The 22005-nt window shown below is 41.9% G+C and overlaps 2 protein-coding genes across 5 annotated transcripts in view; one reads left to right on the top strand and one right to left on the bottom strand.

Annotated features, from left to right (window-relative positions):
* Nucleotides 1–22005, top strand: part of Trim2 (tripartite motif containing 2) — a 140947-nt gene extending 118942 nt beyond the window's left edge. For all 4 annotated transcript variants that reach the window (XM_021158170.1, XM_021158167.1, XM_021158169.2 and 1 more), the window contains exons 7-12: nucleotides 5724–5827; nucleotides 6093–6260; nucleotides 11044–11212; nucleotides 12575–12645; nucleotides 14640–14780; nucleotides 17205–22005. In XM_021158170.1, the coding sequence (XP_021013829.1) occupies nucleotides 5724–5827; nucleotides 6093–6260; nucleotides 11044–11212; nucleotides 12575–12645; nucleotides 14640–14780; nucleotides 17205–17357 (806 nt within the window). In that variant the 3' untranslated portion in view covers nucleotides 17358–22005. The remainder of the gene's footprint in view (nucleotides 1–5723; nucleotides 5828–6092; nucleotides 6261–11043; nucleotides 11213–12574; nucleotides 12646–14639; nucleotides 14781–17204) is intronic.
* On the bottom strand, nucleotides 8659–9150 carry LOC110291183 (60S ribosomal protein L36a-like). The gene has a single exon (XM_021158171.1). The coding sequence runs from the start codon at nucleotides 9015–9017 to the stop codon at nucleotides 8700–8702; it is 318 nt and encodes a 105-aa protein (XP_021013830.1). The 5' UTR covers nucleotides 9018–9150; the 3' UTR covers nucleotides 8659–8699.

The following is a 22005-nucleotide window of genomic DNA, read 5'->3' as shown; positions in this document are numbered from 1 at the left end:
AAACTGTCAAGTTAAAGTTTAAAACATCATGGAGCTGGAGAGATGGCAGCTGTTAACAGAGGACTGGAGTTCAGTTCCCAGTATCCATATAGGATGGCTCAGAAATGCTTGTAATTCCGGCTTCAGGGGCCTCTTTTAGCCTCTGTGGCACTTGCACACTTGTGTGGGTCTCCCCATTCTTGTGGATCATTGGCCTATTTGGTCCAAGAGGGCAGTGGGAGCAGAGACGTCAAAAAGGGGGCTTGGTAGGCCTGTGAGTATGTATGGTGAATGACCACACTGGGACTGCTTGTCAGTTGGCAGGGCGACTCTAAGGGTGATTGAAGGCTGATAAAGATGATGACGATGATGAAGACAAAGATGATGGCTATTATTTTTAGACAGGGGCCTCATTGTGTAGTCCTGAAGGTCCCATTTAAAAAAATATTTATTTTATGTATATGAGTACACTGTAGCTATTTTCAGACACACCAGATGAAGGCATTGGATCCCATTACAGATGATTGTGAGCCACCATGTGGTTGCTGGGAATTGAACTCAGGACCTCTGGAAGAGCAGTCCGTGCTCTTAACTGCTGAGTCATCTCTCCAGCCTACCCTGACAGTCCTTAAACTTACTGTAGACCAGTTTGGTCTGGAACTCAAAGATGCCTCACATGTGTCTGCCTCTGCCTCTTGAGTGCTGGGATTAAGGAGTATAACACTGGAACTAGAAAAAAAGGAAAGGAAAGGAAAGGAAAGGAAAGGAAAGGAAAGGAAAGGAAAGGAAAGGAAAGGAAAGGAAAGAAAAAGAAAAAAGTGTGTATATATTGAAAAAATGCAGCTTTGTTCTTTCTTCTGTCTCTAATGTGATGAGCTTCAGTCTCCTCAACTGCACAATGGAAATGATGATATTTATCCTGATGGCTCATGAGAGAGAATTTATAAGAAAGTGCTGCGCATATTGCTGAACATTTCACTTTCTCACGATGCAACATGCAACGTGAGTTAGAATTTACTGCCAGTCCTTACTGACTCACATGTGCACGCGTTTACCAAGTGCTCATTAGGCACCTGCTGGGATCATCATCCTGCAGTAGAGATGTGCTTGCCTCAGTAGAATCTGGGTAGATTCTTTCACTCAAAGCTCCTTGTTTACTAAGTTGGGGAGGGCAGTCAGAGGAGATACACATTGTTGGTCTTCTGGATTCAGCTTAGGGATTCACCTCCTGGACATTTGGGAGTGGTCATGGGGAGTAGGGTTCAGAAGCTGTGGGTTTGAAAATTCCTCTTGTGATTCATAGGCTAGTTTACCATCCGAGAAAAAATAAGTGGTGTAATTATCTTCCTTTCCTTTCCTTTTTCCTTTCCTTTTTTCCTTTCCTTTCCCCTTTCCTTTCCTTTCCCCTTTCCTTTCCTTTCCTTTCCTTTCCTTTCCTTTCCTTTCCTTTCCTTTCCTTTCCTTTCCTTTCCTTTCCTTTCCTTTCCTTTTCTTTCCCCTCCCCTCCCCTCTCCTCCCCTTCCCTTCCCCTCCCTTCCTTTCCTTTCTCTCTCTTTCTCTCTCTTTCTTCCTTCCTTTCTTTCTTTTTCTGTTTTTTCTTTTTTCTTTTCTTTTTTTTCTTTTTCTTTTTTCTTTTCTTTTTTGCTTTTCAAGACAAGAGTTACTACTCTGTAACCCTGGCTATCCTGGAACTCCCTCTGTAGACCAGGCTGGCCTCCAACTCAGAGATCTGCCTGCCTGGATCTTCTGAGTGCTGGCATTAAATGAGTGCACCTCCACTACCACTCTAATAGTTTAATTACCTTAAGAAATTATTACTAATACTTATAGCTCCCTTAAATTCTGTCAATCAGTTAGTAGCCAACACAAGTAATTGTGAAATGAATCTTTTAGATGAAAATAGGAAGTGATTTGATAAGTACTGTTAATATATGTATTTTTTTACTTATAAGTGTTATGTAAGACTTTACAACTTTTCAATGTTCTGTGTACATATATATGCTTGCACGTGTGTATATACAAGCTTGTGTAGCTAAGGATTGAACCCGAGGTCTTGGACAAGGTAGGAAAGTGCTCTAAGGCCGAGACACATCTCCAGCCTCACCACTCACTTAGAATACTATAGAGACAATAGAGACTTGTCTGTTGACCAAATAGATTTCCTAAGGAGCTGGGAAGGTAAAGCTTGGGCCCAAATAACTTCCAACTTCTAGGATTCCTACTTCATTTTCATGATAAGCTGCCTTACAAACACTTGAAAGGTCTATCCACATTGTCTCTATCCACATTGTCTTTCGGTGTTAAACAGCATCTATTTCAATTGCCAGTGAAAGGTCATTAGCATCAATTGTCTTTCAAGATAAACTGATGCAAACAGGGTTCGGGAGAAAGAAACAGTGGGAATCTCTGACAAGACAAAAGGTGCTCCTAAGAATGAGGGCCTGGTACAGTGCAGGCATGCACAAGGGGAGGTGTGGTCTTTAGCTCTTGAAAAGAGAGAGAGGGTTGGAAGAGGAGGTGGAGGTAGGTGGAGAGAGAGATTTCACTATTTATTAGCAGCTTGTTGTCTTTGGTGGTGTGTGTGTCTGTGTTGTGTGTGTGTGTGTGTGTGTGCTATTTGTGTCTGCGTGAGTGCAGGCGTTCATGTGAATGTCAAGGACAACTTTGGGAGACAGTTCTCTTTCCTCTATGGGGGATTTGGGGCAGGAACTCTAGCTTGCAAGTACTTGAATGGTAAAGGTTTTTTTTTTTTTTTTTTTTTTTTTTTTTTTTTTTTTTTTTTTTTTTTTACCTGCTGAGTGGCCTTGCTGAGCTATGCCTGTTTTATCTAGCCTGTTTTAAAACCGGGCAGTGTGGCTGACTGAGGTCCCTCCCATCCATTATTTACAAATGGGCCAACAGATAGAGGCTGATGGCACCTCGATGGCCAGATGCATAGCAGAACCTCTTTCAGCAGTGAGCTTTGTCCCACTGCTCTGGTGACCCAAGGTTGGCAGCTTCCAAGAACACCCTCATTCATTGCAAAAGCAAAGAACTTCCTGCCCTGGATTCTGATCGGATTAATGTGGAGTTCGACTGAATGTCTCCCTGCCCCAGGGTGGTTCTTTGCCATTTCTGTGATGCTCAGACTCGTGGCCTTATTTCTGTATGGTACAAAAACATGTTGGTGTTTTGGGTGCCTCTAATTTCTTTCTTCCAGCACCAGCTGTATATTCTAGAAAGCAAATGGAATCTTTTCGCTAATACCATTTTTTTTCTATTTCCTGGTTCGCACTGAGTTTTCTAGAGACACAATGGCCTTTGTCCTTAGCCAAAGGTTAAATGAAGGAGAACCACAGGCAGTGTCTGTCCCTGCCTGTCCCTCAAGGACAGCAAATCAATGTTCCTCTGTTGCAGTCCGCAACGTGAACGGTTCAACTGAGGATGGCAGCTTGAGCTGAAAAGAGAGGAAGCTAGAGGGGGCGGGAGAAAGAATGAGGCCAAGACGATTTCATGTTCAAAGCCCCCTTTTACTAGTTCCAACATCCAGTTATAAAGGAAGGGGGAGGGAACCCGATTTCCCGCCAAACAATCTCGAGATCAAGTAATAGGGTGAACACGTGTGTGTGTCTCCAAGCAGCAAAGCGACAGGGTCCAGCAGTGGGCGTGGCAGAACGAATGAGCAGGAAACTCCACCCTTGAGCAAGCAGGTTCCAGGCTGGGGGAAGAGAGACCACATTCCTCTGCTCTCCTCAGGTGTCTCCCAGCTGCCTTTCCTCTGCTGCTTGTCAGCAGCCACCCCATGGCTATGGGGACAGTGCCAGTTTCACAGATGCAAGGATCTGATAAGTTATTTCTCTGCCAGTGAAATGAGCCAATCCAAGCCTGATTAAAGTATATAAAGGCAGGTTTATTGGGAAGCCCACTCACAGGCAGGTTCACTGGTCCCAAGAAGGAGGCCAGGAAAGTTGCCATGAGGAGGGAGACACAGGGGAGGGGGAAGAGAAAGAGAGAGAGAGCACTCTATGAGAGACAGAAGAGAGAAGAGAGACCTAAAGGTCTGGATTATATAGGGAGGAGCTTCTGGGGGAGGGGCAGCCCAGCCCCTTGGCTGGAAAGTTCAGGGTAGAGGGCGGGGTATGCACTGTAACAGAGACTGAGGGATGCTGGGGGAACCTGGAGGCCAGGTCCACATTGGTACACTAAATATGTACCTTAGCTTCTGTCCTGGGGTCTGAAACACAACAAGATCTACATCACTGGGGTTTCTTTAAGGTCATTTCTTTGGTTTCTGTTCCAACCCCAGTTTTTATAAGGTTCTTGCTCTTAAAAAAAAAAGTATTTATTATTAGTGTGTGTGGTGACACATGCTATTGTGTGTGTGTAGGTCAGAGGAAAACACGCATGTGAGTGCGTACATGCGAGTGTGCATGCATGCATGCGTTCTCTCTTTCACCTTTATGTGCTCCCAGGGGTTGAATCCCAGTTGTCAGGCCGGTGGGATTGACCTGATGTTCTGCTGAGACATCTCAGCCATGGGTCCTAAGACTCTTGCTTTCAAGTGGGTCCTGCTACCTCCTTCTGATAATGTCGTACTTTTGTTTATCAATTTTAAGTTTTATTTATTTATTTTCGGACAGGGACTATTAGTCCCAAGCCATTCCCCTTCTTCATCCCACTCTCTGGTGTGATTGGATTATAAGTGTATTTTTGAAAAGCCAGGGGTTTTGGTTTTTTATTTTTCTTAGACACTCAGGCCTTACCACCTGTAAAAAGATGTTTGTAAAATGAACAATGTAGAATTCTTTCTTTTCCTGGTCCTCAGTTTTGCTCTTCCTGTGTCCAGTTATTCAGACATCAGCAGGAGAGACCTCAAACAAACCACACTAGTGCATGTCTCTTTAAAGGGCCAGCCACACCTTTCTCATCTCTATGACCAGATATCAACTCATCTTCTTTATCTTTTTATTTATTTTACTTGTCTTATTATTTGTTGTGAGCCTGGCTCTCACAATTGTTGTCCAGGCCAGCTTTGAACCCCTGGGCTCAAGCAGCTTCCCTGGGCTCCATTTGGGTACCACAATGCTTTGCTTCCACACACTCATTTTGCATTCATGCCTCTTGCCATGATCCTGTGGACCAAGTGATACATTTAATGAGACAGGAGTTTCCTTCACGATGCAGGACTGTCTCTTTGGGGATCTGAGGTTTTTCTCTCTCGTGCTTGGAGACATTAGACACAGAAGAACAAGTAAACCTGAGAGGGCCCTGACTTTGGAACAATGATGGTCAATGATCTGGTGGAAAGCAGCGAACCCAAAATGGACCCGCCCAGCGCAGCAGTTCTGTTGTTGATTTGTTCCCTTCAGCCGACATCTGGAGACAGCTAAAAACTATTACGTTGCTCTTTTAGCATAAATTAAATTATAATTTATTTTTCTCTTTAGGAAATACATTCTAAGCTTCTTTCTAGGTCACACTTAGACAGTTTGCCTGTTTCCGTCCATTAATACTCAGAGTCCTATTGAAATAAGTTATTCAATTGTTTAAAAATAAAGATGTAGCTGTTACATGATGACAGATGAGGCTGCACGGCTATATCTCAGTAAACACCTACTGCGCATATACACAGCTATGCGCCCATCCCTACCATGGACAAGAGAAAAGACAGTGTTTTCTCATGCTACTTACAGAAGCTTGGATAATACTTTTGCTAGTCTTATTCTCTATAACCTAATTTCTATGCTTTTCTCATTTACTCTTAGGTACCAAAGGAAGAAACAAAGGAGAATTTACAAACCTGCAGGGTGTGGCTGCATCTACGAGTGGAAAGATATTAATTGCGGACAGTAACAACCAGTGTGTGCAGGTATAGCCCTACATGTGTCCCTTTGACTGTACTGACTGGAGATAGGGTGTGTTTCTTTACTTTAGACTCAAGATAAATAGTATGGGGAAGGAACAAGATAAGTATGTAGACTTCTGTCTTAATTGTGTGTGTGTGTGTGTGTTGGGGGAGATTTCGTAAGCAGCATTGGCAGACTCTGATCTGTAGTGCATTTCACAAATGCCTTTCCTCCCCCAGTGATTTCTGTGTTAGTTCAGGTTCTGATGGATGTACATTCGTTGTACAGATCTTTTCCAATGATGGACAGTTCAAAAGTCGTTTCGGCATCCGAGGACGATCACCCGGACAGCTCCAGCGGCCCACGGGGGTAGCGGTGCACCCCAGTGGGGACATCATCATTGCAGATTATGACAACAAGTGGGTTAGCATTTTCTCCAATGATGGGAAGTTTAAGGTAAGAGTGACTACTATTTGGCCACCAAATAGTAGAAAAAGCAAGAAATATGACATTAAATTATATTTTTCTTGGTTTAAATCTAAGCCATTATTTTATTATTCTTCATATAGTGTCATCAATTTCAGTTTTATTAAACTGTGATAATTTTATAAACTTGCTCTCTCTCTCTCACCCTACACATATGCACACATATATAGATACATATATGTGTGTAAACATACCTATGCATATGCACACATACATGTATATACATATACACATACATGCATACACATACATGTGTATATAAGTGTCATTTATTTCATAAAGCTTGTTTGCTTCAAAAATCTCATTTATCAGGAAACGATATTGATTGCCTTAATTTGAGTTTAAAAAAAAAAACACTCCTGCAAAAGGTTATAAAGAGGCAATTTGTTATTCCCAAGTTAATTTGCAGACTGTCACAAGGTTGGTTTTTTTTTTTTTTACTTTCTTAGCCTGTGATGGGGTGGAAAGCCTGGGAGAAACAGCATTATAGTGCACATTTCCCACATTTAAAGCATACATAGGCATACTGAGGGAAAGGCCTGAGGCACAAAAGCTTTTAAATTGGTTGTAAATTATTTGCTATAACTTGGAAAGGCAACATTGATGAATGTCACATAGAACTAAGAAGGAAAAGAAAATGGAGGCCGGTTAGATAGAGACAAAGCCAGTTCACCTATACCCTGGGATCCTGTCAGGAGACAACGTTGAAGGCTTCAGTCCACAGTCACTTGGCCCTTGTGCTTTGGTCCTGTGGCAAAGGGAAGCACAGGGTGGAGGGAACCACTGAGCCCATGGCTCAGGAAAGCAGAGCAAGCAGGAAGTGAAGAGAGTCCTATACAGCCTTCTTCAGGGCTGTGACCTCCCTTTTTTCCACGGGACCCTACGGCCTCCCAGTGGCAGTGAGGACTAGGCCTTTGGCATCCAGGACGTTGTGTAGATTCAAGATCCAAGGAGCCCAGGGGATTCTCCTGTCAGGTCTTATCAAAGAGTCACCATCACTCAGACCACCTTGTACCATTATTCACAGGCCTATAAGGCACTGACTGGGTCAAAGGTCTTTTGGAAGACCACGTGCACTGTGATCATGTTGTCCCTCGCCCAGCCTACCGAAGGCTTCTAATTTATTCGACAACATGAACTTTAACTCGGATCAACCCCTTGAATCCCGTTTCTGGGCTTTACTAACTTTTGGTTTTTGGAAAAATCCCATCATTTCTCTGAGTATTTAAAATTCAGCACTTAAAAACATCTATCTCGCAGGATTTGAGTACAAATGAAATGAAATTTATTTCTGAATTTTTATATGGGTCTCAGCTAAGAAATGTTTTCCTCCATGCCTCTTGTAATCTTTTCCAAAACATAAAGTTTGTGTGACCGGCTGTGACTTGGGCTTCATGGCTGAATGAAGGTGTTTAGTTGCCACCACATCACTTTCTTCTCTGAGGGTTTGGGGTTTGTTTTCCTAATTCATTCTGGAACCTTTCTCATTGATTGAAGGCAATGGAAGTCTTTGGGTTGTCATGGTTACCTCATGGTATTTACAAGATGACATTTATGAGACGAGATGGGTTTTAATTTTTTTTTATTCTCAGATTAGAGCCCTTGCTTTATGTGAGGCAGTACCTTTTCAATCTAAGACAATAAAGGGCTGTCCCCTTTAACAGTGTGATAGTGTATCTTTTTGTTCTGCTAGAACCTGACAGCTCCAAATAACGGCCAACCGTGACAACTCTGGTAGGAACACGGAGAAAAACTGCTGTTCTCTAGAACAACTCTAGTTTGGAGACAACCTGCTTATTCTTGTCTTAGACTTTGGCAAAAAAAAAAAGATTAGCCATCTGTACATTTGGGAGCAAAAACAACAGCAAGCAGCTTTTGCATATTGAGCAAGAGTTTGCTAGCTGAGAGAGAGAAAGGCTCCCTGACTGAGATGTTTTACACTCATGACTTGATAGTTCCATACACATAATAAATACTTGGAAGAACTGAAATCCTAAAGTTGGGCTATGTTGGTCCCAAGTGCTGTAGACACTGTGGAGTGCAAAGACCTTGGAGCACTCCTGCCCCCCAGAGGACGGAGAAGGATATTGCCTGTTGCAGCAAGAACCTCGTTAGGATAGATGTTGGTTAGACCCCATTAAGATAAAAAGAGCATATGAGAGCACTCGAGTACTGTAAAAAGTTCGCCCAGGTGTGCAGGCTACAGCTGAGTATCAGAAGATTGCTGTTTTGCTCTTTTCATGAGACAGTGAATGCAACAGTGCAGCTGACTTCGCTTTTACCCCAACATGGTCTTTTTTTTTTTTAAGGTAATTTCTGAAAGCTTTAAATTTATTCCCTCCCAAAAGAACAACTGCAATCAAAGGGGTTGAATGGTCAAGAATTTATTGTCTTCATAACAAAATCGGCTTAGAACGGGATCACTTGGCCCTTTCTCTTCTTGTTGCCTCCCAATTCAAAATGCTCGAATCTCTTCCTAGCCAGCATCCTCTTAGATCTGCAGTTGGGCTCTACACTCTCCAGTCTCAGCATAATTTTCTTTGTACTTTTAGCCTTTTTGCAGAAAATAGGCTTAGTCTGCCCACCATAGCCACTCTTCCTGTCATAACGCCGCTTTCCCTGGGCATACAAAGAATCCTTGCCCTTCTTATACTGTGTCACCTTGTGGGGTTGGTGCTTCCCACATTTCTTGCAGAATGTCCGGCGGGTCTTAGGCACGTTCACCATGGTCGCAGGAGCGCTGTCAGCTCAGAAAGAGAGAGGCTAGAGCAGCAATGGAGGTTTATAGGAGATCCAACACAGTCTTTATACTTACTCCTGACCATCTCGGATGTGTAGCATCTTTACTACCGTTTTTTTTTATAGACATCTGGTGTGTAGTCAAGTAGTCATCCTCCCCTGCCTCCTTTTATGTCTTCCCTTTCATCTTCCCTCATGGCTTATATCTTCCAGACCAGCTGGGAGCCTTTTGTAATCAGAAAAACATTAAAATAAAAAATATATATACATATGAAACACAAACATGGTGACCTTTATGGCCACTGTATTCTAAAATGTCTCAACGTTTCCCTCTTCAGCATGAAAGCTGTTTGTTGAGTTAAATGCTCTTATTTAACTGTCTCCAACATATCTGAAATATGTTTCTTTTTTTTTTTTTTTTTTTTTTTTTTTGGTTTTTCGAGACAGGGTTTCTCTGTGTAGTCGTGGCTGTCCTGGAACTCACTNTGTAGACCAGGCTGGCCTCGAACTCAGAAATCCGCCTGCCTCTGCCTCCCAAGTGCTGGGATTAAAGGCGTTCGCCACCACGCCCGGCCCAATATGTTTCTTACTAGTCTAAGATAGTGGGGTAACACGGTGAGGCCAAATGCGTGGCTTCCTATTTCACTTTGTAGAATTCAGTGCATCTGAAGTGGACACAATAGTGGAGGCGGGGAGGGAGAAAGCAACATTGTTTTTCAGCTTTAAGGTGTGCTTGTAGATCTGCCCTAGCCGGCATCCGGGCATCCTGTAGTAGAACTAAGATAATCCTTTGGCTTCTGTTTTCATTCTAGATAATTATCCACTTGGTATTATATGGTTGAGTCATTCTGAGTAACTACTGTTGTTTGTAACGTTAAGTAGTAGTGTATTAGGCGGTAATGAGCGGAGCGCCAGCTCTCCTTTTGATCTCTTGTGATACCTTCCTTTCAGACTTGAAAGAGGTGAGCGATTTCCTTACATGCCATTATGTTAGAGCCTCTTTGATCCGTGGGCTTCATTGCAGCATCGGAATCAAACTTGCACAAGAGATCCCCTGGCCTAAGACAAGATGTTTCCCTTTCAATGTAATTGTGTCTCTGCTCGAAGGCAATCACACCTGAATCTCCATCATTTGTAGACTTAGAAGAATAAAGAGTCACACAAGAAGTTCTACTCGGAGAAACTCCATCTGCATTAGGAAATGAGAGTACATATGCAGGAGGCTGGAGAGACTGTTCAGTGGATGAAGCTTTTGTTGATTTTGTAGAGAAGCCAGCATCCATGTTTGTAGCTCACAACCATCTGAAATTCCAGTTCCAGGGGATTCGATGTCTTCTTCCGACCTCTAAGTTCACCAAGCACACACATGATACCCAGACATACACATAGGCAAAATACTCATGCACATAAAGTAATAGAAATAACTCTAAAAAATTAAAGTGTATATCTGTAGCTCACAGATTTCTATCTGCCAGTGCTAACATGGTAGGAGAGGGCTTCATAGCAGAATGTATGAAACGTAATCAGTGGGGATTCGTTTTTAATTTAAAAGCTCATACAAATAGGCTTTAAAAATACGTGAAAAGTATAAAATAAAAGGTAAGCATTCCTTTTGCCACCACTGACCCTCCACTTCCTAGGCTACAGGGTCTGGTGTCTAGCTTTTCTTCCCAGAACTCCAGTTTGCCCAGGATTTTAGTGCTCAGTATAAAATGTAGTTTCCGGTGTGCTCAAAGCAAGTGACAGGCAGGAGCAGGATGTCTTTCTCTAGACCTTGTACTCTTTCATCAAGTGTCTGTTTAGAAGGGCACTGTGGTCCAAATTTGGTGGCAAATGCCTTAAAAATAAAGCTTTTATATAAATGTCTGTAGCAGATGCTGAATATGGTAGAGCCATTTTTCTGGGACAGAGATAACATTTCAGCCAATGTTTTCCTAAGACAACTAACTAGCTTCAGGTTGGTTTCTGGAATGCTTTGAACTTTGATGTATATTTCTGTACTTGCTTCTAACAGACAAAAATTGGATCAGGAAAACTGATGGGGCCCAAAGGAGTTTCTGTGGACCGCAATGGGCACATTATTGTGGTGGACAACAAGGCGTGCTGTGTGTTCATCTTCCAGCCCAACGGGAAAATAGTCACCAGGTTTGGTAGCCGAGGAAACGGGGACAGGCAGTTTGCAGGTACACTCGATGGTAATATGTGAACCCCCTTCTTTTTGCTTCTTCTGCTCACATTTGCATGATGTCTGAGCATGTTGAAGGTGCCCAGTCCCCCAGTGTGCGTGCCATCTTTAGGGGGCGAACCAGGGGTGGGGCCAGAGCAGGGGGCGTGGCAGGGGTGGAGCCAGAGCAGAAGCAGCAAGCAATGAAGACACTTCTCAGTTGTCCTGGGAAGGCTCAGTTGACAGTGCGGCCTTTAAATGGTTTCTACCGATGGCTGCTCACACTGCAGACAATGGATTTTTAAATATTTGTATTAAGAGAAATAATACATCTTAAAATAAAATATTTATCAAAAACAAACAAACAACCCACAAGTGTTTGAAGATCAGTGAGCTGCAGTTTTTCCATGGCTGCAGTTTTCTTTCACAAGCCTCTGGATGGGGGCTGTTTCACCTTTGTAGGTTACTGTAAGAGAGCAGGAGTGTAAGTATTTGCTAAGAGCAGCAAAGACAGTCTTTCTTCCTTTCTTTCTTTCTTTCTTTCTTTCTTTCTTTCTTCCTTCCTTCCTTCCTTCCTTCCTTCCTTCCTTTCTTTCTTTCTTTCTTTCTTTCTTTNCTTCCTTCCTTCCTTCCTTCCTTCCTTCCTTCCTTTCTTTCTTTCTTTCTTTCTTTCTTTCTTTCTTTCTTTCTTTCTTTCTTTCTTTCTTCCTTTTTTAAACTTTGCATCTTGCAACTTTGCAATCACAAGCTTTTTTTTGGTTGTGCACATCTGCAAGAAAAGGCTGAGCACAGTCCATTGATTTTTCTTTCCAAAGGATGCTTGGCACTATTTCGGGGGTAGCTGGCATCATCTTTCTTTGTGTTCATTCTCTCCTTCTTTGTCTGGCCCAGATTCTGAAGAGTCACTCAATATTATAAAATGCAGGGTTTCTGCTAAGTTTTTTTTTTCAGAAGAAAATGATATTTTAGACCCTCTTTCCCAGAGCAGAGAATGCCGATAGTTTTCTTTTGATTATTAGAGCACTGCTTTACTTCCGTACTTAGCAAAAGCGTGCTGTGGTCAGAGGTGGTGGGTATGGCTTACGGAGGGGCAGTGCAGAGGAGAGTTGCCGGCACTTCCTGCTCATCCTATTTTCTTAGGACTGCCACTTTTAAGGCTTGGTGGGGTGAGGTCAGAGCAGACAGCTGAGAAACATGCTGGATCCAGTTTATCAGGAGCTAGAAGTCTGGCCAAGTGATGGTCCATGGACTGGGGCTCGGGTTCTCTGTTCTTCCTTAATTAGGTCGGTGTGTTAGTCTTGTCCTGTGCTGCAGCAACTGCTATGCTGTCATCGTGTTTGCTGTCGGAGCCCTCACATGTTTCTCCCCCATTTTATTGCAGGTCCCCACTTTGCAGCTGTGAATAGCAATAATGAGATCATCATTACAGATTTCCATAATCACTCTGTCAAGGTACTGTTAGCACGCCAACTGTTGTTAACTCTGCACTGCTTGTACGGAGAAATTGTCTAGTTGTAAATAATGTACAGCACTGTACAGACACCCAGAACGGAATGGAGTAAACCTACCAGGATCTGGCTTCAGCTTAAACATGAAGGTTTTAATATGGACTTAAATACTTGGGGATAAAATATGATGGACAGCTTTCCTTTTGTTTTTACCACAAGTTGACTAAGCGAGGGGGTACTGGGGGGCATGCCTGTGATTCCCAGCACTTGCAAGGCAAAAGGCAGAGGTGCTGGCAGGGGGCAGGAGGATCAGGAACTGAAAGCAGCCTAGGCTACATCAAGACCCGCTCCCATGAACATCCCCCCTCTGCCCAAAAGTCAAACAAACAACAAAAATAAAGCAAAGTCTGTTTTAATTCCAACGTGAAGGAGATGTACTTAAGCAGAATAAAATACACTGGGTGAACAAGTAAGCAAGGACCACCAAAAGGATCGTGTGCGGGAATTACTACAGAAGGATCTCAGGGTAACAGCGTCCTTACCAGCCCACACATGGTCCTTACCAGCCCACACATGCTCGCTGGTCTCTGAAGTTACAGTGTTGCATATAAGTGGCTATGCGACTAGAATTCAGAAAGCCTTTCAAACTCTTCCTCTTTTTCCTGCCCCTTCTCTCTCCCTCATTCCTTCCCCTCTCTTCCCTTTTCCTTTCCCTTCCCTCTTTTTTCTTATTGCTGAAGATGAAACGCAAGGTTTCATACAGGCTCGGCAAAGTGTGCCCGCTGCCTTCCCAGCCTGCATCAAGGCATTCATAACCTAATGTATTAGCGAGAGCTGCCTGTGCTTCTTTCTAAGGTGCCAAAGAAGACTCAAAGGTCCCGAGGCCATCCTCAAATCAGATTGGTGCTCAAAGCTGTGACCCCTCTGAGGTCCACACGTGAGCAACCTTTACTCTAAAGGTTGCCCTGACTGCAACACTTCTTGATTTGTTAGTTAGTACTTCCATACATTTAAGCAGCGTCATAATGGATATGTAAAATAACATCCCAAGAACATTTCAGAGCCATTAAGTATCATCTGAAGCATCAAGATACAATTGTTCCCTACAGTCTCATTAGATACATTGAATGAATTTAATGTTGTCATTAAAGTTTTCATTCCAAAACCTGTAACCTGTATTTGTATCGTGTATCACATTTATGCAGATATTTAGTAAAGCACAGTAACTGATCGATCAGTCGATCAATCGATCAGGCATGAGAGACCATCTCCTTAAGAGCTCTGTTCATCCCTCACTGGGAACAGCCTCAGCTGGTTCTAATAGTGAAAGCCTTTGGGTTTATAAACTCACTATTTAACTATAGCACCCTCTGAGGGAAATAAAACACCCCCTGCTTATTCTTCACCCATTAACATGGTATGTTCACGCACTTGTTGACACACGTAATGCCTATAATCCTAAGTATGACCTTCAGTCTTCTTGTTCTTGTTATGTTGATATAGTAAAAATGGTAATAAACCCTGAATATTTGGTTTAACAAAAACCTGATCCAAACTGAATGACAACCCATCTGCTAGAGACAGAGTACCCATTTTTGAATTTTTATGTATTTAGTAAATAAAGCTACTTATTTGAAGATAATGTTTAGTGTTTTAAAATAAATATCTTAAGTTTTATTCAGAATATCTTATAGCATATAGTATTTTGTAATTTATAAAAAAAAACCAAACAAACAAGTATTTAGTAACCAGTTGTAAATGGCAGAAAAAGAAGAGTAATTTAATAAATAATAAATGAGATTGCATAGGCCTTGGGAGCCACAAGCAACAGGAGTCTTGTATAGAGTCGACTTTCCTCAGTCTTTTCTCAAGTCACTGGTCTCATTATAAATAACTTGCTTCGGCAGCTATTTTTAAGAACAAACAAACAAACAAACAAAAAACCAATGTGGCTGGGTCAGCTATTTTTAAATAAAAGTTTTTCAATATTTCATACAGGTATTTAATCAGGAAGGAGAATTCATGTTGAAGTTCGGCTCCAATGGAGAAGGAAATGGGCAGTTTAATGCACCAACAGGTGTGGCCGTAGACTCAAATGGGAACATCATTGTGGCTGACTGGGGCAACAGCAGGATCCAGGTACACTAGATCTTCTCAGGCGCGTGTCAGCTGGTGGGGATTGAAGTTGCCCATCCTAGAGCCCAGGTTGCTTCTCCTTCTGGTTAAGTCATAAAACCATAGATAATCTCACATGAAGGACCAAACGCCCAAACAGGAAAGGTACCTTTTTTGGTTTGAATATTGTTCTCTTCAGACCCCTAAAGGGCCCATGGCTGGGATTCAATGTAGCCATTGAACAAAAAGGTACTACGTGGGTGTTTTACTCATCTCAAAGTGAAGAATCAAGTTTTTTTAATTGTGAATACGGGCAACAATCAGTAATTTTAGAAAATTATGATTGTCACTAAGAAAACCACACACACACACACAGACACACACACAGACACACGCATGCTCGTGTCTCATTACAGTTGTCCCAGACACTCCACACTGTTGTTTATGTTCATTGTGACCATCGCATCTTTTCATTTCATGTGCCAGTTAGCAAACATCCAAAGCCTGATGTGGTGACGCTTGCCCATACCCCCAGCACGTGGGGAAGTAGAAAAAGAAAGATAAGAAGTTCAGGTTGTCTTCATCTATGTAGAGTTCAAGTCCAGCTTGACTGACTTCAAGCCATATAGATGTGTTATACTACACATATTTAATTTTGTGGTTTTTTTTCATTTCTTTAAGACATAGTCTATATAGCCCAAGCTGACTATGAACTCCCTGTATAATCAAGAAAATAATTGAGATTATCAGTGTAATGATTTTACTTTCCACATATATATTTCTCTTATGTATATATTTCCCATGTATATAAGGTCTATCATCTATATTATATGTTATACAATTATATATAATATATTTTAAGTATATACTATATATCTTAATTACTCTGACTTCTGTATTCATAGAGACATTCTGGGATGAAGATACATGTAGTAGCTCAGTTGGGTATACTGTTTCTCTAGTATGTATAAGGTACTGAGTTCAATCCCCAGTACTGTGTAAGTTGGGCATGGTTGCACAGACATGTGATCCCAGCACTTGGGAAGTAGAGACAGAAAGATCAACAGCTATTTAGGGTTAACTACATAACAAGTTTGGGGCTAGCCTGGACTATGTGAGACCCTGTCTCAAAAGAGAAAGACTCATGAGATCTCTACCAGTGGTCTCACTGTAGTCGGTAGGAGGGTACTTTAGAAGGCAGGAGGCAGGCGAGTTCCAAAGGCCCGTGGATGCTGTTTATATTGTGTGGCCTCATGGCATCCACCTACTTACATTATTTCTTGAGCCCCACGTGGGATAAACAAAATGGTTAGAAGGAACCCAGCCTGGGAACTTGTAAAGGAGGAAGTGTTATGAGTCTGGGTTTGTGTCTCTTAATTTCATCACAGCAGAATCAAATGGACCATAAAAAAAGCAGTTGTCTATCCAGATGGGCACTTTGAACTATAGACTTCGACATGGAAAAATGAAATCTGTTTCGTCATGGCATGGCCATAGTAAGATAAGACACGGCAGCCAACAAGTTCTACGTCAGTGACCTAGTCATGGAGAGAGCAGGAGAGGAAATAAAACAGGTGGAAATGGAGACAAGGGTGCTATGCTAGGGTCCTCACTGGGACAGAACAGACGGACTGAATGCATGTCACAAAACAACTATTATATTGGCTTCCATGACTCAGGCCAGTGAGTCCAACCATTGTCCTCTGTATGCTGGAGAGGCCGAGACACTGGGAGCTTCTCAGCCCACCATGCCTCTGCCTCAGCAGTCCCCACATGGCAGTTTAAGGGCTAGACTCTAGGCCCTGAGCAGTAGTTCTCAACCTTCCTAATGCTGGGACCCTTTAAGACAGTTCCTCATGTTGCAGTGACCCCAGCTATAAAATTATTATCGTTGCCATTTCACAACTGTAGCTTCGCTATTGTAACTGCCTGTAATATACTTTTGAAGATAGGGGCTTGCCAAAGGGGTTGAGAATCACTGCCCTAGAGGATTTCGAGAGAACCTCAGGTCTTCAGCCTGTGCTGGAAGGTTACAGAAGCTGGGTTCCAGTGTCAGCAAATGAGGATAGCAGTGGTGGCAGATGCACCAACCAGGCAGATGCACCCACCAGTCGGGACAGAAGGCAGTAGGCCAAAAGCAGCAACTTCTCTCCCAGACCTCCTTAGGCCTGGGCCACAACAAGGAGGTTCTGCCCACACTGAGGGAGAACCACCTCTTTCCCCTCCAGGTCATGTTTTTAGGAGACATATTTATGGATGTTTCTAGAACCCTCTCATCATTGTTTCCAGAACCAACTAGATCAGCAACCAAGGTTAACCATCAATCCTTTCTGTGCACGGCCGCAGCCTGAGCAAGCTCAGAAGGATCCTGACATGTGTTCCTTGTTTTAAATGCATGTCCTTCTGCATAGGTAACTTCCCTGATGCTCTGGTCTTGTGTCTGTGCAGGTTTTTGATGGGAGTGGATCATTTTTGTCCTATATCAACACATCTGCTGACCCGCTCTATGGTCCCCAGGGCCTGGCTCTCACTTCAGATGGCCACGTTGTGGTTGCAGACTCCGGAAACCACTGTTTCAAGGTCTACCGGTACTTACAGTAACAGCGGACAACTCTGTACTGAGGTCTTGCACTAGAAACTGGAATGGAGTTCTCAAGGTGGGACCAGACTACGATAGAACTTTTCATACTAGGAAGAATCTTCGGTGAACTTCCCAAGGTTATTTCTGAATGTAATCCTTTCTTTAAAAACTGTCTATCCAATTTCCGTAATTCACTTTTAGGATTTAAAAAGAATCTTCTTCTACTGAATCTATACAAACTGCGAAGTTTTACACCCATGAACTATGGCTCATAGGACAGGGATTTCTGTAGTTAAACTAATTTTGCAAATCAGACGTTAAAAAGAATTAGCGTATCTGTTGACTGGTGAATGAATGATAGCCTTTGCATAGAGCTTCCAAGAACAAAACTTGTAGTTGCCTATTTTATTTAACTTCGATCACAAGACCCAAGGGACCGTCTAACCTCACTTTTACAGTAGGTGTTATTATTCTGGTAACATGTTTTTGCTTATCAACAACCACATATAAATTACCTTAGAAAAATCCAAGGCTGTCTTGCAAGATCCTCTCAGCTCAACTCAGGCCCTGAGTTGAGCCCATCAGAATCAATGCAAATTCCCCAAATTTCCTGGGTTTGATCAAAGATCGTTTGCGTGTGTTCTCTTCACCTTCTCATTTCTGCTCACTTTGCATCAGAAAATGAAATATATTTTCGGGAAAACCTGAAATTCCCAATGCTTTGGAAGGCATGTAGCAAAAGCAAGGGGACCCTTTGGTTACTAGCTTCAGACCAACACACTGGAATGGAATCAAGAGAAGTCACATTCATGTGCCATGTGTTCATGTGTCTTTCCTCTTCCACATCACGAAAGCGAAAGCTTTACCTCCTGCAAAACGTCAGCACATGTAGTCAGACGCCAGTGTCCTAGGACAGAGAGCCATAAGCAGCCCTTTGGAGGACGGATGGTGTCAACCAAAGGCATGTGATTGATTCATGATTTCCCCTTAGAGAGCAAGTGTTACCAAAGTTCTGTTGAGCATTACAGGTAAGGGCATGCTGTGGTTACTTATCATTGTCTAATGAGTAGTAGAGGCATTAAGGGGGCAAGTATACATGGTTAGGGTAAGATAGAATGTATTATACATATATATATATATATAAATATATAGCTGAGTCCTTGGTGTGTGGGAATAGGCAGCACTCTGAAAGACAGACACATTGTCCAGCCATCCTTTAGCACATTCCCTGCCTGCTGCAGTCTGAAGCCGTCCCTGGAGAGTGAGCCCCACAGCAGCTTTCCGCGTTGCCATTTCCTGGCATGATGGTGATGTCTGGCTTCCAGTCAAATTACCTTCTTTGTGTTCAAGAAAAAAAAGAAAGAAAGGAAGAAAAAAAGGAAGAAGGGAAGGAAGAAAGAAAGAAGGAAGGAAGGAAAGAAGAAAGAAAAGAAAAGAAAGAAAGAAAGAAAGAAAGAAAGAAAGAAAGAAAGAAGTCTTTAAACATTGAGTTTGAGTTACCTTTCATTTAGGTATAAATGCATTTGAGAAGCATTACCTGTCATGGATACTGTAAACTAAGATGTGTTCTCTTTCCACTGATTTTCTACTCAGTTCTACTAAATAGGAATGTTGTGCTTGGCGTGTTTGATGATGACGTTGCGATGTCATTCACTGAAAGCACCTTAGATATCTACTGTAAAAGACATCTTCCCTTAGATACAAATGATGTTTATGGCTTATTATCTTAGAATTCAAATGTTCTTGACATAAATTTAAAAAAAAAATTTCGAAGGGAAATCTGGCTACTTCCAATGGTCTATTTAATTCATTATGCCCAAATCAACATCTGGGTGGAAAAACTTTATTTTCAGAAGATTTACATCGGTGTTTAGCTTATTATTATTTTAGTTCTGTGGGAATTTAAAATACACAAGCCTGTCTTTACTAGACATAAAATTTAATACCAATTTTAGAACGATAAGGTAAGACTGCTTCTGAATATCATGAAATAAGTCTTTGATATTTTGGTTTTAATTTTTTTTTCTTGGTGCTGGGGATGGTACTCACGGCCTCAGATATATTCAGCCAGAGCCCTACAGTCGGGCAGAGCCTGCAGCCCAACCCTCAGTATGAACATCAGTGTTCTTCCCTCCAGGCTTCCGACCAGGGGCCAGGAATGCATCTAGGCACTGGGACCAGAGGGATGCATAGAAGAGAAAGGCATCTCTGCCCTGTACAGCTTATCCTCTGGAAAGGAGACATTGTTGTGCTGTTTATTAATAGTCTGCCTGCAGGACTGTTTCTGTTTCTGGGCTACTTAAAAGAAAGCTTTTTAAAAAAAAAATGAGTAAACTAATTGTAGTTAATTTTCACAAGCAGAAATTTTGTTTTGTTTTTGTTTTTTGTATTTTGTTTTCCAAGACAGTGTTTCTCTATGTAGCCCTGGCTGTTCTGGAACTCACTCTGTAGACCAGGCTGCCTCTGCCTCCCAAGTGCTGGGATTAAGGACGTGTGCCACCACTGCCCGGCCAGAAAACATTTTTTTAAAGAGGCTGCCATGGGCTGTTTTTGGTTGGTTGGTTGGTTCTTTGTTTTGCGGTGCTGGTGATGGAATCAGGGCTCTGCAACTGAGCCGCACCTCCACGTTACAACTCTTATTTTGAAAATGAATTTACCAAATGAGTTCTCATTTTGTACAATGTTGAGATATTTGTGAACTGAGAAATTAATTCGTAAATGAATCAGCAGCACATATAAAATATCATGTCAGGCTTGATAGCTCAATAAGAAATAATACAAATTGTTTTTTTTTTTTCTTAACACACAAATATTGGTATGAACTGGAATGAAAGGGTAATTTAATTTAGACCTGTTCCACCATTGGCTACTAAAGCACCTGCTGTGGGCACTGCAAGAAACACTACATTCTGTACTTGGGTACCTGTGTGTGTTCACTGTATTTCTTTGTGGTAAGCGAATTGGGGATTGGGGGGTGGAGTGCTGCTACTAAGATATAAATAGACAAGGTCTAAATGAAATCTTGTCTCATTTGGTCAGAATGGTTTCTGGTAAACTGAGAAGGATTATTACAATAAGTGGCTTTTTTTTGTTCTAGGCTACTGTTACTGTCCAATTGATCTTCGTTGAGTGTATAGAACCCGTCACACATTCATGATACGTAGCACTGAGAAAGTAAGCGTTCAACTTTCCCTTGGGCACTAAGGACAAACAGTTAGGTTTTATAGGTTAACGATAGTGTGTCTTCTCCCGCCATAAACCTCCCTTGCTGGACACAGGGTGGTAGGGAGTCCCTTTGACTATCCAGAAACACACAATTAGAAAGTTGTTGACTGTTGGCTGGTTTTTAAATGATGTGTAAGATTTTGATGAAACTTTAGTCTCTGTAACCAAATAAGCCCCCGAGTTTCCTAAACTTGACAAAATTTGAGGCAATAAGCACCCCTGGTCCATGCAGCTGTTGCACATCTGCTCCCACTACATGTACAGGGTATGTATGTCCTCACAGGGAATGAACTGGAATAGCGGTACGTAACCAGGTATATGGAGCCTCACTCTAAAGGGTTAGCATAAATGCTTTGGTAATACCTACGGAGGAAACTGGAGAGATCAGATCAACATCGGGTCATCTGTAGATCACGTCAATGGGAAAAGTCTCTCTATGCATTTGAACTGTAGATCATCCTCTCTGTTCACCAGCTTCTGAACAGGGAAGAGGAATTTCTTTTTTTGGTGAATGCTTTTAAAACAAGACCTTTTTCCAAGTAGGATAGCATTGAAGCTGCCTGATGCAAACCTTATCTAATTTCCCTTAAAATCAAAAGTCCTAATACTGTTACTTTATGTAAATGTTGCAGGGTGTTTAAAATTTTACAATTATTTTAATATTTTTGATAACTAGGAATCTAGTATTGCCATAAAGGAAACTAAGTGCCCATTAAAAATTTGTTTGGTATAAATAAATACTTTTTTTGGTTTTGTTTCAAATGACAGTAAGCTACAAATCACGACGCTAATCTTAAAAAACACTTTCTAATGAGCTGTGTGGTAGTTGATTGTGTGGTCTGTTTGTGGAGAATGTATGGATGCGATTCATTAGTATTCTAGAAGAGATTAATAATCAGCTATGTTGTTCCAATGAATGTACAGCACTTCCATTAACTTTTGAAAGCAACACAGCCTTAACCTCATGCTTTTGCTTTACAACATGGGACGTTGTGCGATCAACAGAGTACCCTCTGCTTACGTTCTTTCTCACCATTCCTGACTGCAGCCATCGGAGGCTGCCTACGAGAATGGGGGTTGTTTGTTCCCTTTTCGTTTCTTTGAAGATTTTGTACATTCCACCATGACACATCTGTCTCATACATTTTGTGTACAGACCACTGGTCTTGTGTTCTCTGCCATTGATAATGATATAGCCTCCTCATGTGTTCTTTTATGAATTGAAATGCTGACTGCCTGTTAAAATAGAAGAACGGACGCCGTGCATCAATGTGTTTGTATGTTCGTAGCTACATACGTACCACAGTATTTTGGATGCTTTAGTCTATAAAACTTTAAATTAATTCTGTCTTGAAACACGGGGGAAACAAGATTCGAGTGTATATCGTTACCATGCACAAAAATCTCAGATCATTATAATAAAGCTTGTTCTCTCCATCTGCA

The sequence above is a fragment of the Mus caroli genome, chromosome 3, assembly GCF_900094665.2.
Source record: "Mus caroli chromosome 3, CAROLI_EIJ_v1.1, whole genome shotgun sequence".
NCBI lineage: Eukaryota > Metazoa > Chordata > Mammalia > Rodentia > Muridae > Mus > Mus caroli.
The sequence above is the reverse complement of the archived record's forward strand: the minus strand, read 5'-3'. Positions and strand labels throughout refer to the sequence as shown.

Excerpts from the sequence above, each read along its gene's own strand:
- LOC110291183 (XM_021158171.1), bottom strand. The coding sequence starts at position 9,017 with ATGGTGAACGTGCCTAAGACCCGCCGGACATTCTGCAAGAAATGTGGG.